General features: G+C 42.0%; 1 protein-coding gene across 6 annotated transcripts in view; it reads left to right on the forward strand.

Annotated features, from left to right (window-relative positions):
• Positions 1 to 15,043, forward strand: part of DMRT1 (doublesex and mab-3 related transcription factor 1) — an 83,628-nt gene that overhangs the window by 38,846 nt on the left and 29,739 nt on the right. For 4 of the 6 annotated variants that reach the window (XM_084834392.1, XM_084834390.1, XM_084834391.1 and 1 more), the window contains 2 exons: positions 2,573 to 2,856; positions 13,880 to 14,042. In XM_084834392.1, the coding sequence (XP_084690518.1) occupies positions 2,573 to 2,856; positions 13,880 to 14,042 (447 nt within the window). The remainder of the gene's footprint in view (positions 1 to 2,572; positions 2,857 to 13,879; positions 14,043 to 15,043) is intronic. The other 2 variants (XM_084834395.1, XM_084834393.1) reach the window with 1 other exon arrangement.

Here is a 15,043-nt window from a genome sequence, read left to right on the forward strand (position 1 = left end):
GATTCAAAGAGGAGCCTTGTGGCAAGAAGAAGTACCCCCCCCCCCTCCATGTTTTCTCAGTTGACTTTCAGGCATCATTAAATCATATTAGAGGTTAGTTGTGTGATGCCTGAACACACAAGCAGAGAGAGAAGGGAAGCAAACTGTCCACAATGGAACCAATTACCTAGGGAAGTGGTGGGCTCTCCCACACTGGAGGCATTGAAGATGAGGCTGGAGAGCCATCTGTCAGGGATGCTTTGACTTGGATTCCTGCATTGAGCGGGCGGTTGGACTCGATGGTCTCATAGGCCCCTTCCAGTCCTACTGTTCTGTGATTCTATGATTCACCTGAATTCAATTGTCACTCTAATTTCCAGGATCAACGTGCAAGGCTTGCTGTATTCGCACAATGCATTTCCCGCCAGATATGGTTAGATGGTGTCATGCTTGAAAATCCAGCTTAAAGGGTTCCTTAAAGAGGAAAAAAGGCGGGATATAAATATAATTAATAACAACAACAACAACAACATAAGCAGAGGGATGTGCTTCATTGAACTAGCCTTGCATGGCCTTTCCATGCAAACTCCTTTCTTCTCTTTGCCCAAGCAGTAAAACAGTTTGTGTTGGTTATGCGTGCACAATCTACACATCTTCCTCCAGATCCCAGCATTGTCTCAACAGCCAAACTGCAGTACCTGGGAGAATACAATTATTGCCCCAAACAGTGAATCCCTTCAGTTGTGATTGCGATGTGAAATGTATTAATGCAAGAGCTGTCTTCACCTATGAGATGTTGTCTGTGATGGCACTGATTCAAGTGACTCAACATCTCTTCCCTATGCTGCACCATCTTGTGAACTCCTTTAAAAAATTGTTTGTTTATTTCCTCCAGTGGCCACAATCTGCCCTGCCACCAATGGAGTGCTCATCAAATCTTACTGCTTTTAAAAAAAAAAATAGGGAAAGTTCAAGAACAGGAAGGTCAGTGCCCACTCCTGTTACTCTACCATTTGGTGAACATCTAGGCCCTGGGACTCAGCAGGCACTGCGGAGCAGTTGCTCCTCCCAGCACCAGCCAAGTCCCTTTCTCCGTGGTAAGAGAGGCACAGAACAGTAGCGGGCATTGCTATGCCTATCTGACATCATCTGGCTGTCTCCCAACCTAAAACTGGTTCCCTATGCCTGACCTTGGTGTTTTTTTTAAAGAAGTTCATTGCAGGCCTTGAGCTTTCCTAGTGCTATGGTGAGTGCATACCTAGCTCACCTTCCCTTATCAATACCAAATCGACCCCTGAGATTTTCTGAGGAGGTCTTGTTGGTCATTCCATGACCAACAGTGTGTTGTCAGGTAGTGGCACATAAGTGGACCTTCTCGGTAGTGGCATCCACCCTCTGGAACACTCTCCCATGTGTGGTTCAAGAGGCGGAAACTATGGCAAGCTTTAAACACCTCTTGAAAACACATTTTTTCACTCGGGCTTTCCCTGACTTGTAATCGATCATGACACTGCTCTGTTTTACTGCTTTTGTTGTAACGTTTTTAAGGTATTTGTTGTTTTATATTTCTTTTATATTGGTTTTTACATTGTATTTTATGTCCTTTTATGTAAATGACTTGGAGATCCTGGGATTCAAACGGTATAAAAGCAGCTTAAATAAATATCTGTGCATACAAGAAATGATCTGGCCAGCCCAGCAGTGGCTGCAGTTGGAAGGCCAAAGGAGGCCAGGCTAGTGCCATCTTCATTGTGTTTCTGCCAATAGGAAAAGACAGTTTTATTCAGACCAGCTTTTGGCATTTAAGCTGTTTGCTGAAGTAGGCTTTAAATGGTGGGTGCTATTTATTTCTTTTTTTATTGAAGACTTTTTAAGCTTTTATGTTTTGAATTATAACTTCCTATTTCATCTTGTATTTTAGTGTTAGATGTTTGTTAGTGCTATTTGAGTATTATTTGTGGTGGAAAGGCAGGATATAAGCTTAATAAATAAATAGTGGCAGCAAGAACACCTGGTGGGTTGCAGAGAGGACTCTGAACAACATCTCCCGCCCTCAGTACCCCCTCTTTGCTGCCACCACCCATCAGTGGAGCACAGCCAGGAGCCACATAATAACACTGTTTCATACCATCCACCAGCACTTGCTATTCCAGCTCTGGCATTGTGAGGGCAGTATCATCTGCCTATAAATCCAAGTTATGACTGTGACCAGAATTTTGAGAATCATTACAGTTGAAAAACAGTGAATTGTAAAATAAAAATAAATAAATTGGGCGAGCGCACTCTCCAGCTTCCATTACACTGTGGTAGGATATTGCACCAGTGATATTATATCGAGTTGTGCAGGAAGATAACAAAAGATAATAATGCTTTTATTTTGCGGAAAGGCCTTCTTTTTCTTTGTGACGTCTGGGGTGGCACAGAAAGGATTGAAGTTCATCTTGTGCTGTCTTCTCAGTTGTCACTCCCTCCCATCTGCCACTCCTTTGCTTTGCACTCTGCAACTCAAGCTTGAAATGTCCTGAAAGATAAGTTGCCTTTTACAAGCTGCTTCTGCTGTTCCCTAACGGCTTGTGTGTTCTCTTCATTTCAGAGGGGCGGATGCTGATTCAGGACATTCCTTCCCTGGCCAGCAGAGGGCATCTGGAGAGCACGTCTGATTTAGTTGTGGACTCCACCTACTACAGCAGTTTTTACCAGCCGTCCCTGTATCCTTACTACAACAACCTGTACAACTACTCCCAGTACCAGATGGCTGTGGCCAGTGAAACCACCTCTGGAGATATGGGGAGCCCACTGGTAGGGTCCCCTGTTAAAAACAGCCTTCTAAGCCGCCCAGCAACCTATATGTCAAGCCAATCAGGAAATCAGTGGCAGGTACTGTGTAAATTAGTAATGTCAGGGTAAGAACATAAGAAGAGCCCTGCTGGATCAGACCAGAGGCCTGCCTAGTCCCACATTCTGTTCCTGCAGTGGCCAACTAGATGCCCACGGGAAGCCCACAACAGGACATGAGAGTAACAGCACCCTCCTGCTCATGTTCCCCAGCAACTGGCGTGCAGAGGCATACTGGAGGATGACTAGTAGGCCATTGATAGCTTTATCCTCCATGAATTTCCCTAGTCCTGCTTTACAGCCGCCCAAGTTGATGGCTGTTGCTACAGCTTGTGGCAGCAAATTCCCTTGTTTAACTAGGTGCTGTATGAAGTACCTCCTTTGGGGTATTTGCGTGCTAGGCCTTTGTCTTGTCTGGAGAGCGCTTAGGTTGCTTTAACTTCTTTTTTGCATCCTTGGACTACATGCAGGATTGTGTCACAGTAATTTGAGACCAGGGTGTATTTGTTGTGTATGATACAGAAAACATCATGCACATCAAAGTGTGGAGCCTCCCACTGCACCTTTTCTCCAATGAGAAAAGGGTTTTTAGGGTTCACATTATACTCCTTGGTTTATAGGGTTTCAAGTCTTATAGGGTTTCAAGGAGCGTCTCCAGCAACACCAGACAGGCCACTCAACAAGATCAGCCTCGGGTGGCCTTCTCTCTGTCCCATCAGCCAGGACAGCTAGGTTGGTGAGGACGAGGGAGAGGGCCTTCTCCATGGTGGCCTCCATTCTGTGGAACTCCCTCCCTAGGGAACTCCGCCATGCCCTCTCTTTAATGAGCTTCCGCCACACATTAAAAACGTGCTTGTTCAGGCAGGCATTTGGGGTGGGCTAGAGTAATTTTAGAAATGTGATGTTTTTAATGTTGAATTTTATTGTATGAACTGTTTTTATTGTTGTACATTGCCCAGAGTGGCTGGGTGACCAGCCAGATGGGCGATTAATAAATTTAATAAATAAAATAAATAAATGTGTTCAGCACCTCTGGCAGCTTAATATGGCAGGAGTTACTTGCTTTTCATTGTTGGGGTTTTTAGTAGCCAGTGTGGTGTAGCAGTTAAGAATGTCAGACCAGGACAGGGGAGGCCCAAGGTTCAAGTGCCCACTCAGCCATGGAGTTCCCTGGGTGATCTTGTGCCAGTCACTTTCGTTCTCCACCTAAGCTACCTCGCATGCTTGTTGTGAGGATAAAGTGAGGCTGTGTGTGTAGGTGGCCCTGAATTCCATGGAGGAATGACAGGGTATAAATGTACTAAATAACTAAAGAGGAATTGGTACAGGTAACATTGAAAAATATAAATAATCAGTTGATAACCCATAACCACATACAAGAAGACTCACATAAAACAGCCATCCCCAGATGTGTTAGCCATCTCCAGGTGTGTTGGTCTACAACCCCTATCATCCCCGGCCAGCATGGCCATTGGCAAACATCTGGAGGGCACCAGGTTGGGGAAGGCTGATAGAAACCATAATACACAGGGCATAAAAATACCTATTTTATTTATTACAGTATAAAATGGATAAATAATGTTTAGAATTACTTACTGGGCAACTGATTAAAACCAATAAGTATGAAGTAAATAGGGGAGTGAAAATATAATAGGATTATATGTGTTTAAAAAAGGACACAATAGTATAACCATAATAGGAACGTTATGTCAAAGTGTTAAATCAACACTAATATTTATAAACAGTAGGATTCCATATTGGCTTAGTAGCTGGTGTTGAACTCCTTTCACCAAAGGCAAGGAGTAATTCCTATATTTATAGGGAGTGGCTTTTCTTTTTATATATTTGGGCTTCTGCTGTGCTGACTTTCCAATGATTAGACCTTACTTGATTTTTCAAAAACTAAAGTTGTATGCTTGGAAGGTTGTCTCTTTTCAGTGTTTTACTGTAACTCAAATATGTTTAGCAGCTTTTCAAAGATGCTGGTAAATGGGTGTCATGGAATAATTTTCAGTGTCTTTTTTGGGGGGCAACTTTTGTTGATATGGAAGAGTGCAGACTTTTGAGTTTTCAGTCAAGCAGAACAGAAAGGTTGCTGTTTCACACAGACCATTTTACAGAAAGGACTTGGAAGACTTCAGTGTAACTCAAAGATATATTCTTCCACTGTCAAATCGATTCAGTGAAAACATACTACCTTACCCATTTGGTTAATCTTCTTGAAAACAGATTAACCCTAATTGTGAGGTACGGTGCCAGCTCTTACTTTGCTTGCCTTCCTACACCACTTGATGTAACAAGCAGCGCTCCAGTTCTGCTTCATAAGGTAGAAGAATGGACCATGGTAGCACTGGAGAGAACGTCACAATTTTTGAACAGTGTCTCACCATCTTGGCTTTGTTAAATCATCAGGCACTCTCCAGTTTAAGAGTTTCAGCTGTCTCTGGTCATTTAATTTGTGGCTCGCATCAGTGGCTCACTTCAGTGTGTCCTTTTCTCATGCTACAATCCTATACTCAGAAATAAGCCCCATTGAGTTCATTAATAAGACTTTGTGCCTGGTAAGTGCATATAGGATTGCAACCGTAGTCTCTCCACTTTAAGTTAGCATTTCACTTCCTACAGTCAGGAATCTATCTAAACAAAAAAAGTTTGAAAAAGCTTGTCCAAATAGGAATTCTAGAACCTTCTGCAGAAAGCTTATATCTGAGGACCAATTGACCTTTGTTGTTGGTACTGTAATAAGTTTCCCTTCTAGCCAAGGCCACAATGGTCAGAGAAAAGCTTCACATATTAAACCTTGAATTATTACCTGCATATGAACTAAGATCCTGAAGCTGTATAATTTAAAGCTTGGCAAAAAATTGCCATGTTCCCTTTTGGGTACCTCTTGTTTTATTTCCTTCCTGTGGCAATGATTAGAAAGAAAATATAAAATAACTGCCACGGAATGCTAAAAGGAAAATTAATTGGCTGTACCAAGAGATATATTACAGTGTTAATTATGAGAGGTGTTGAGCTTGTTGACCTAAACAACTTGTGTGTGAAGGATTTAAAAAAACACAGATGTAATTTAAGCACCTTAGAATATGAACTCTGAAAGTAGTTGCCTCCTCAACTAAGAAAAATGTTACCCTCATCACCTTTACCCTCATTACAGTCCTCAGGTGGGAGTCACCAAAAATATTTTTGATGGCTGTGATCCACATGAGGGTGGTAATGTCTGAAAACAGCTGACCACATTGGGCATCTTCATTTCAGTGCCACACAGTTCTAGTGGCTGCTGGTGCGGGTCCAGGGGCTCTTCACAGGATTTGTGGAAATCCACATGGTGAACCATTATCAGAGGTTAGAGTGTCTGTGAGGAATGTTGTCACATGAAAATATTTTTCAGCAGTTGGAAGCCATAAGATCTGAACTGGCCTTCATCCAGAGTTGGAACACCTCCATTCCATAGTTTATTTGGCTCCTAAATAGTTGATGCTAGTGTCTAGTTATCTTTGCTTCTTACAGTTCTCACTGTTCAACTTTTGTTTTATCTCCAAAGATAAATTTGGAATATTTTATTAGCTTGTATATAGAAGTTTTCATAGAAATGGTGGACTTGTCCAAGATATGACTGGAGGGAAATGAAAAGAATGAAGATCAAGGAAAGAGCCCAGGTGTATATATGTAAAGCAAATTAAAGGTGCAATCCTATGCATGTTTAGACCGAAAAAGCGCTAGCTGGGGAATGCTGCGAGTTGCAGGACTTTCTTCGGTCTAAACATGCATAGGATTGCATCCTGAATAAGAGAGTGGGGGGAGACAGTGTTGTCCTGAATAAGCAAGCACAAAAAATTTATGTACAGTCAGGGCCAGAAATATTGGAACAAGGATAACTGTTTTGGCAGTTGGCCTCTGTACACCACCACATTGAAGTTGAAAGGAAACACACACCCAGATGGGAGCGAAGTCAGGACTTTCAGCTGTAATTCAGGGGGTTTGACAACAGTGGGTGTGTTTCCTTTCTGGGTGTGTTTCCTTTCAACTTCAGTGTGGTGGTGTACAGAGGCCAACTGCCAAAACAGTTATCCTTGTTCCAATATTTCTGGCCCTGACTGTTTATCTATATGAAGTAATGATAATAGGCAGTTGTCAGAGACCAATTTACTGATTGAATCCCACACAGAGTTTTTTAAATCTAGTCCTGACAAATCTAGAAAATAGGCCAGTTGGAATTTTACGTATTGGGGGTCCATATTAACATATTGTTGGATCCTCTCTGCAGCTTAAAACAGTTCTAGTTTTCCATGCAGGGCGTATATCATACACTGCATTTATAAGATACCCTTCACAATACAGATTTATGCTAAAAGTAACCTAATGTTTCTGACAGCTCAAGTGTGACATGAATATAACCCATATTTCTTGGAGAAGCTAATCTAAGCTGTTTATTTTCCGATACTGCTGATAGGGCTATATCTCTTGATGTCACAGTGGTTGAGATTCTGATGGTAACATATTGTTTGTGGGTCACTGCTTTTGTCTAAAACAGTAGGTTGGAACAGAATAGCAAAGGTTAATTAAGTTTGTCTATCAAGGTGGGACAGATATAGATGGCGCTTGTATTTTCCATCCTAGAATCCAAGAGAGGCAAACCATGGTGGTGTCACCATATTTTTCTTCATGGTGGAAAAGTCACTGAGCAGGTTTTAGAACTGGAACTCAGTTACTCCAGACAGTTCTAAAGTGGTAATGCTTAACGATACACTTAACATGGTAATACTGAAAATTATACTTCCTTTTAAAAATGTCCAAAATCCCTATCAATGTAGTAACTTTATTAGGCCAATTCAAATGTCACAAAATACTGTGCAAGCTTTTGAATTATCCAGAACTTTTCATCCAGTAAGATGGTAAACAAAGCAAAATTGGGAGATGGGGAATTCTTCCCAGCAGCCTTTAGGAGGGTCCCAGTTGCATCCACGTACTTGGCAGAGCCTAACTTGAATGTCTGCAACCTCCTCCCACTTCTGTCTTTAAGACTGTAACCAAATGCAGACTCCACGGCTTGAGCATTAGCCATTTTTCCTTCCCCCTCCCTTTTTTGTTGTTGGTTTGATGACCATCTTACCAGATGAAGAGTTCCGGAGAATGGAAAGCTTGTGCAGTATTTTGTGACCTTTGAGTTGGCCTAATGAAGGTGTTACGGTGCTATGGATCTTGGAAATTTCTTATGCCCAAGGTGACTGCCTTTGCTTTTCATGTGACCTGGAGATTCGTTGGGTTTTTTTTTACTCTTTTTAAATATAAATTGCACATACAATACAACATTATGTAGAACAGTCAATTCCTTTTGTGGTTCTAGATGATCCTTGTGGTTAGCCTATAAGAGGAGGTACTTATTGTGGTGTGGGAATGCTGCCACCCATTCACTGTGTTAAACCCATGATAATCCTGTGAACTCAATGTACCAGGGAGTTGAAATTCAGAGGATTTTTCTGGATGCAAACAAAGGAGCCACAGCAGCCTTACAACCTGCCCTACCATTGCAGAATGAATGTGGAGATTAGCCGTTCCCTCCACTCCAGTGAGAGGAACATGTATTCTGAACAGGGATACATTTCCGTTAAGAGACCAGCCTGAAACAGTGTGTTGACAGGTCCAATGCACCCTTAGTATGTGTTGTGCATGCACATGTATTTTGATGCTGACCAGAGTGCAGAAGGCTCATGTCCATTGTGGCCCTGGAACAGGACCAAACTTAACAGTGGCAAACTTAACTTTGCTATAGCTGCTTGGAATACATTTGTTTTTCTGCCTGGAGCCTGGAAGATTTACCTCAGTTCACAGGTTTTCATTATGAAACCCATGAGGACTAAGCTGCTATTTGTTCCCTATGGAATCTTTTTTTCCCTCCTTCCCTCATACGCAGAATTAATTGTGTATTTTTGACACACCTACGGTACATTGAGGCAAGAATTTTCAACATCTTTTGAGCTAAAAGACTTAATGCACAACTCTCAGCATCATCGTTGGGTAAATGATCTTCTAGGTCCCCTCTATAATACAGCGCTAAGGTCAAGCATTTTTATGTTTGGCTGGTTCTTTAGTGTTACTATAAAACGGGGTAGCTAAGCTCTATAAAAAGGAAACCTTGTGGCTCAGATTTACTGTGTTATATATTCTAAACAGTTTAATAAAACAAAGCCTAAAGCTTTCTAGATTTTCTTCAGTGGTTAATCCAACGCATATTGTTTGCAGAGCCTAGCCTCCATCTGTTGGTCGTACCGTGGTTCACAGACTTGGTGCGGGTAATAAGATTATAAAACATGTCTCTTGCTAGCCCAGCAACCACATACTACTAATAATAGTTGTAATAATTCATTGGATCCTGGGATTTTAGGTGGGTTGGTTTTTTGACGGAATAGGGAGGAGGAGGAGGAGAAGGGGGAACACAAGAAGGCTTGAAAGGAAACAGGTCATTGCCCACATCCTCTGGAGAAGGAAAACAAACTAGATATCCTTTCAGCACCAGTGGGTTGTGGTGCCATTTTATAGCTGCTAAAATTATATTGTCCTTGTCCCATGATTATTTTTATCAGATGCATGGAAAAACAAAAGCCAAAAAAAGGATCATGGCATGAATAGGGCTTCTAAAAAAGCAGCCTGTGCAAAACGTTGTCCTAAAATGTGTCAGCATCACAACAGAGAACAGTGTATAACAATAGTGAACACTGTATACATATGTGGATGGAGAATGAACTTGCCGTGTTAGGATTCAAAGTTCCGTAAATTGCAAGCATCCCAAATAACTCTGTGAGTTCCCCTTGGGCTTTGCTTTTCTGAGAATCTGGAGGAAACTGATGGAAATATCATAGGCTTGCTACATATTGCTAAGTTCTAGATGGCGTTTCTGGCCTATAGCATTTATAACAGGGGAGGAAAACAAGACAAGGCCAAAGTATCCAAATGAGTTCATAGTATATAGGAGGAGTACAAATCCACCAGCAAGGCTAGTTTCTGTTACAGAAACAGTTATAAAACCTGTATATTCTAATCATTATAAAATCAAAATGATTTGTCTCCATATGAAATTTGGCACAGCAAATATATATGGTAAGGCTCACATGTTTTGCTGGCTTTTAAAAAATCAGTTTAAAAATACCTTAACAATTTACTGCAATGTAAAGAATTCACCTTGAAATACAAATTTCTCCTGTTTTGTAACCGTTTTTTGTACACCCATAACATACCATCCTTCTTTTCATTTTTTGGGTTTAAATGCTCTCATGACATCGATAAAATTGAAGGGGTCTTGTTCTTCTTGGTTTGGTGAAGATCTGTATTCATAAAAATATGAAGTGTTAAATAACTGATTTTAAATGGGCAAAATAAGGAAGGACAAACCATATTGCAACATTTTGTGCACATAGCCCTCCATGAGAAGACTCATGTAACTGAATTTACTTTTCAAAAAAGAGTGAAATTCTTGAATCAAAACCCTTTAAAAAAAATTAAGGAACTTACAAATACAGTCATGCCCCCAAATGCATGGAAATGGTAAGTTAAGGTATCTCCATAACTTCTGCACCACGAACGCAATAAACACATAAGTAACTTTTCAGATTGTGTGCTCCTTTGAACCTTGCGATGCAGTTCTTCACACAAAAATACATACAAAAATGCATATGGGGAGGGAGAATGTATATAAAGATGTATATTTTAGTGGGAAATGAATATAATTTAAGTGCATCTTTAAAAATAAATTATCAGAAAATGAGATGGTGCAGGCTTGTGAATGAACACATGGAAAAGTGACATGGACCAGAAATAGACTTATCTATCCATGAGAAAAAGAAATGCAAGAAAGCAAAGTGGCTGTCTGATGAGGCTTTACAAGTAGCTGAGGAAAGAAGGGAAGCGAAAAGCAAGGCAGAAACTCAACTGAATGCAGAGTTCCAGAGAATAGCAAGGAGAGACAAGAAGGCCTTCTTAAATGAAAAATGCAAAGAAATCGAGGAAGACTAGAGATCTTTTCAAGAAAATCGGAGATCTCAAGGGAACATTTTGTACAAAGACGGGCATGATAAAGGACAAAGAAGGCAGGGACCTAACAGAAGCAGATGAGATTAAGAAGAGGTGGAAAGAATACACAGAAGAACTATACAGGAAAGATCTTAACGTCCCTGATAGCCATGATAGTGCTGTCGCTGAACTTGAGCCGGACATCCTGGAGAGTGAAGTCAAGTGGGCCTTAGGAAGCATTACTAAGAACAAAGCTAGCGGAGATGACAGTATTCCAGCTGAGCTATTTAAAATCCTAGAAGATGATGCTGTTAAAGTGCTGCACTCAATATGCCAACACATTTGGAACACTCAGCAGTGGCCACAAGACTGGAAAAGGTCAGTTTACATTCCAATTCCAAAGAAGGGCAATGCCAAAGAGTGTTCAAACTACCGTACAATTGTGCTCATTTCACATGCCAGAAAAGTTATGCTCAAAATCCTACAAGCTAGGCTTCAGCAGCATGTGAACCGAGAACTACTGGAAGTACAAGCTGGGTTTCAAAGAGGCAGAGGAACTAGAGATCAAATCACCAACATTCGCTGGATCATGGAGAAAGCAAGAGAATTCCAGAAAAACGTCTATTTCTGCTTCACTGACTACACTAAAGCCTTTGATTGTGTGGATCACAACAAACTGTGGCAATTTCTTAAAGAGATGGGACTACCAGACTACCTTACCTGTCTCCTGAGAAACCTGTACAAGGGACAGCAAGCAACAGTAAGGACATGGAACAACCGATTGGTTCAAAATGGGGAAAGGAGTACGACAAGGCTGTATACTGTCGCCCTGCTTATTTAACTTATATGCAGAGTACATCATGAGAAACGCCGGGTTGGATGAATCACAGGACGGAATTAAGATTGCCGGGAGAATTAACAACCTCAGATACGCAGACGATACCACCCTAATGGCAGAAAGCGAAGAGGATATAGAGAGCCTCTTGTTGAGGGTGAAAGTGGAGAGTGCAAAAGCTGGTTTGAAACTCAACATTAAAAAAACGAAGATCATGGCATCTGGCCCCATCACTTCCTGGCAGATAGAAGGGGAAGAAATGGAAGCAGTGACAGATTTTATTTTCTTGGGCTCCAAGATCACCGCAGGCGGTGACTGTAGCCATGAAATTAAAAGATGCTTGCTCCTTGGGAGGAAAGCTATGGCAAACCTAGACAGCATAGTAAGAAGCAGAGACATCACCTTGCTGACAAAGATTCGTATAATCAAAGCTATGGTTTTCCCAGTAGTAACGTATGGCTGTGAGAGCTGGACTATAAGGAAGGCTGAGCGCCGAAGAATTGATGCATTCCAACTGTGGTGCTGGAGAAGACTCTTAGGAGTCCCCTGGACTGCAAGGAGGTCAAATCAGTCCATCCTAAAGGAAATCAACCCTGAGTGCTCATTGGAAGGACAGATACTGAAGCTGAAATATTTTGGCCACCTAATGTGAAGAGAAAACTCCCTGGAAAAGACCCTGATGCTGGGAAAGATTGAAGGCAAAAGGAGAAGGGGAGAGCAGAGGATGAGATGGCTAGATAGCATCACTGATGCAATGAATATGAATTTGAGCACACTCCGGGAAAGAGCAGAGGACAGGAAGGCCTGGCGTGCTATGGTTTGTGGGGTCACGAAGAGTCGGACATGATTTAATGACTGAACAACAACAACATCCATGACATATTCTACAGTCTCGCACATTGTGCTCACTTACATCTTAGCTTCTATACACCCATACTTGCCCTTGGTAGGCAAAAGGGGATTGGGGTTGGAAGACTAAGGAAAAGTGTGGATGCATGGAGGCTAAGGTGAAAGTGACCAGAATACGAGGAAGTCTAGAAAGGGCTTACGATAATGTGGTGCGGAAGTTAAGGCATGTGCCTTAACTTGCCATTTCTGTACTTTTTGGTGTATGAGCACATTTGTAAGTGCCTTATCTCATCAGCAGAAGGTTCTTTGATCCCAGTATAACTAATTTGCATGCTTGAGAATCCTGCAATAAGGCTCTGATTTGTTATCTGGTGTGTGGAGAGTGCAAAAGAATCAGACAAGTTCATTATAATGCTGGTCTGGCTTCCTTTTGGTTGAGGATACAGCCTTCCTTGTGTGATTTCTGTATGACTTTGAAGCTGGAGATGGGGTGATTTTTTAAGAGGACTGAAAGTGGCTCGAGGACAGCTTTGTGTACACACTCCTTTCTTTTGTCTCCCAATCATTATCTGGTCAAACAGATGCCCAGGTTTTTTACACACTACCATAACCTGCAGAATCTTTGTGGAGGATGTAAACCCCATAAGCAGAGGAGCTTCTGTCAAACCACCTTCAACTCCTCCCCCCAAATGAGCATCTATTTCTAGCTTGAAAGGCCTTTCAGTAGATTAGAACGTTAATGCTGGGGACCATACTAAACACTTGTCTAATCACACATAGTGGAGCTATGTGCGATAGTTCTATTTTAGCTTTGTGTAAGCGTGCATAGCCCTGATTCGGATTGGGACCATGTAACTGTAGGAGGAGGATTAAAAATACCACCCACTCCCACCATTTTTAGCCCCCAAATTGCACACCCACTGAGGAATGTCAATGGTGGCTTTTTTTCTTTCTTTTTTTAAAGCCCCTTGTGGGGCTGGGTGTGTGTGTGTGGAATTTTGGGACAAAAATGGGTCGAGGGAAAGGTTTAAACCCCTCCCTCCAGAACGCTGTGGGCCCAGTCTGAATTAGGGCCACATGTGCTTACACAAAGGTAAAACTATCACACGTCACTCCACTGTGTAATTAGACAAATGTTTAGTTTGGCCCTGATTCTGCCTGTTCGGGAACAAACTGAGTATTTCCAGCTCAAGGGATTCTCAGGCTGACAGTTATAGTTATGAAGTGTGGTGGAGAATTAGTGATATAAGCTAAAGACTAAGTGTTGGGGTGTGGGAAATACCTACCCTTTCAATAAATGTAAATCCATTTTTGTTTACCTGTCTCAGTTGTGTGTAAAATGTTGCTTCTTCCTGCTGTTTCTCCAAACAGGTGAAAAGCCCAGAGAATCGCCATGGCATGAGTTCCCAGTACAGGATGCATTCTTACTATCCCTCCACCTCCTACTTGGGACAGAGTGTTGGAGCCCCTACCTGCGTCCCCCAAATTTTCACTTTTGAGGAGAGCCCCTCTTACCCTGAAACAAAAGCAAATGGTAAGTGTATCATCATCCAGACCTAACGGGGAGAGCGAGTGGGGGGTTTCCATTTAAACGTTTGTGGCAGGACTAGACGGAAACATGTAGCATTGGAGCTGAGTAAAATAGTCAAAGGTTTTATTAAAGCTTTGAAAATTACTCCAGAAATTGTCACTTGCCTTCTGTTTTTTCTTCAGCCTTATTCTCACCCCAACCGCTAATGGCTAGCAACGATTGTGTGTTTGTTTTTGTTTAGATTTGTATTTATAGGCTGCTTTTCCACCTGAAGGCCTTTCTGTTTCTTTAGTGGTCCAACCAATTGGTTTCAGAGCCTGCAAAAGACTCCATGGGTTGGCTCTGGCGCTGGTCCATCCGCTGTTGGAAAGGAAACCACTAGTGGAATGGATTTCCCCTCCCTCTGCAGCTGCCCCGTGTACCCCCCCCGAAATCTCCAGAACGTTGGAGGACCTTCCGGAACAAATTTAGGGGATGTGTGGGGGGAGCAGAGCAAGGGGAAGCTCCATTGTGCCAGTGGACTTCTGCTCATACTGCTGTTGGATCCAGCCCGATAATGTTTCTTTCTTTCCCTTCGTCACTAACATTTTAAATTCCTTCTCTAGTTTGGTGTTTTTAAAACTAGAGGGGGGGGGGGAGGGCTTTACAAAAATGTATCCCCAGATGTGTTCATAATTCTAAGGGGTTTTGGGGAGGGGAGTGTATTCAAACTGCAGAAAATGCTGCATTTTCAATCATTATTGACTCCTCATCCAGACGATATTCCACATACTGATATTGTTCCCTAAGTTAGCTCATCAATCAGCAATGGACAAGCAGGGAGATGTAATTTACTGAGCTCAAGCCATGTTTTCCAAGCTCTGACGAAGTGTTTTTCCATAGCAGGGGAACCTGCTGGCATGAAAAGCACAGGTACAATTATGAAGGGTGTGAATAAAAACACATGGCACACTTTTTTGATGGGCCTGCTAATAGTCCCCCGTTTTTCCTAACACATTGATCAT

The sequence above is a fragment of the Heloderma suspectum genome, chromosome 2 (genome assembly GCF_057233095.1).
Source record: "Heloderma suspectum isolate Gila_16-S chromosome 2, 16-S_ref, whole genome shotgun sequence".
Taxonomy (NCBI): Eukaryota; Metazoa; Chordata; class Lepidosauria; order Squamata; family Helodermatidae; genus Heloderma; species Heloderma suspectum.